A 2,080-nucleotide genomic window follows, 5' to 3' on the forward strand; every position below is an offset into this window, starting at 1 on the left:
CGGACCCAGACGGACCCAGTCGGACCCAGACGGACCTCCACAGTGACGCAGAGGCTCAGCAGCTCCCTCCTCTGCAGCTCCGACATGATGGCTGTCACTCTGTCTGGACTCTCCACATGGCTGGAAGACAACCAATCAGAGACCTCGCCTGAGTTAAACCAACCAATGGGTGAAGGGAATCAGGACTAGATCCGGTAACTGCTGCTAAGGCCCGATCCGGGCCCGATCCGGGCCGTCACCTGGTATCCCAGAGGTTCTGGTGGTGCGTGAAGATCTGGGAGTAAACCAGCCCGGTTCCGTTGGCTGCAGACCTGCTGCACAGATCCTGGACACAGATCAGAACCGTTATCGGACCAGAACCTGCCAGAAACTCCTGAGTGATGGAGATGCCAGCAGGACTATTAGCCACGCCCCCAGATGTTCAAACCAACCAATCACAGAGGGCAGCTGCTGACAGTCATATGAGGAAGCTTTAGGGTTCGTTTCATCATCTGCAGCTGCTCTACAAGCAGAAACTGGTGAACTTCTGTCCAGATTRACMWTSMAGCTATGAACCTCATGGACATGTATGACCATCCAGCTATGAACCTCATGGACATGTATGACCATCCAGCTGAGCTGCAGGCCTGTTGGGAACATCAGGCATTAAACTGGAATCGTTTTGGGTGGATTGGGGACATGAAAGCTAAACATTACACTGTGCTGCAGTTCCTCAGTCTGAAATCCCTGCATGGTTGTTTATATCTCCAGAAGTTGATCTTCAAAGACTCCAGAATGGGTTAGCAGATATTTAGAAAGATATAAAGACAACATAGTCATATATGCAGATGGATCTAAAGGACAGTGAATATCTGCACCATACAGTCTTGATGAAGAGCAGCTGATCATTCATCAGCCATTATTTTAGCCTTAGATAATGCTTGATAATGATATTATGGAAGAAAGAACATTTATTATAGCATCAGATAGTCAAGCAGCATTATTGAGTATTAAATCTGGCAAATCTTGCAGATTAGATTTGATATTAAAATATTCCAATTATTAGTTCATCTACATAATAAATATTTGGTCCGATTTGTCTGGGTTCCTGCAGGTATAGAAGGAAGTAGATCTTCTAGCTAAGCAGGCCTTGAAATCAGAAATAGTCAATTTGAATATTCCTTTGAGAAAAAGTGAGGGTAAATCTATTCTAAAAGAAATGATTGAGATTTGGCAGGAGCAACAGGATAATCACGATAATGGGAGACAGTTATATGCTATTCAGAAGAGAGGGGGGTGATAATTGTCTGAGTGGAAGCAGCTATGACTCGACTTAGAATTGGACATTCTGGACTTAACGGTTCTCTCTGTAGAATAGCAAAGCCTGAGACTGGGGCTGGTCACAGTGGAGCATGTGTTGTTAGAATGTGATCAATACTCAGGAACATCAGCTTCTAAAGTCATTACTAAGAATATAGGACTGTCTCTGATCAATCTATTAGTAATAAATCAAATTATGTTAGAAATCTCTTGTTTAGGTTCTGAAATAACGCTGGGTTAATGGGTCGTATTCAGAATATGTGTGTGTAAGTGTGTGTAAGGCAGTACATGCTCATGCATATATTTAATGAGTGTGTTGAGATGTGAATTTACACATCGTGCACATGACTGAGGTGTTAAATTCCCTCTGAGATCTCTGATGACCACTCCAGTCTGGTAGGTGGCGGTAAATGCACCTTAAGTTGGATAAATAAAAATCAAAAGAAGAAGAAGAAGAAGAAGAAGAAGTCTCACCAGCGTTTTCAGACGACCACTCAGGTCCTCTTCCTCTCTGCTCCTCTCCATCCGTCCTCGCCTCTTCACCTCCTGCAGGCTGACTCCGCCGGTAGCCTGCAACCACAGAAGCAGGTAACTCACCTGACCAGCAGCTAACTCACCCGACCAGCAGCTAACTCACCTGACCAGCAGCTAACTCACCCGACCAGCAGCTAACTCACCTGACCAGCAGCTAACTCACCCGACCAGCAGCTAACTCACCCAAACAGCAGCTAACTCACCTGACCAGCAGCTAACTCACCCAAACAGCAGCTAACTCACCTGA

The 2,080-nt window shown here is 45.4% G+C and overlaps 1 protein-coding gene across 1 annotated transcript in view; it reads right to left on the minus strand.

The window, feature by feature from the left end:
- hdac6 (histone deacetylase 6) overlaps positions 1-2,080 on the minus strand; it is a 17,530-nt gene that overhangs the window by 12,264 nt on the left and 3,186 nt on the right. The window contains exons 3-5 of the mRNA XM_017303206.1: positions 1,774-1,869; positions 240-325; positions 6-120 (exon numbers count right to left, since the gene is read on the minus strand). Coding sequence (XP_017158695.1) covers positions 6-120; positions 240-325; positions 1,774-1,869 — 297 coding nt within the window. The remainder of the gene's footprint in view (positions 1-5; positions 121-239; positions 326-1,773; positions 1,870-2,080) is intronic.

This window comes from Poecilia reticulata, unplaced genomic scaffold, assembly GCF_000633615.1.
Source record: "Poecilia reticulata strain Guanapo unplaced genomic scaffold, Guppy_female_1.0+MT scaffold_212, whole genome shotgun sequence".
NCBI lineage: Eukaryota > Metazoa > Chordata > Actinopteri > Cyprinodontiformes > Poeciliidae > Poecilia > Poecilia reticulata.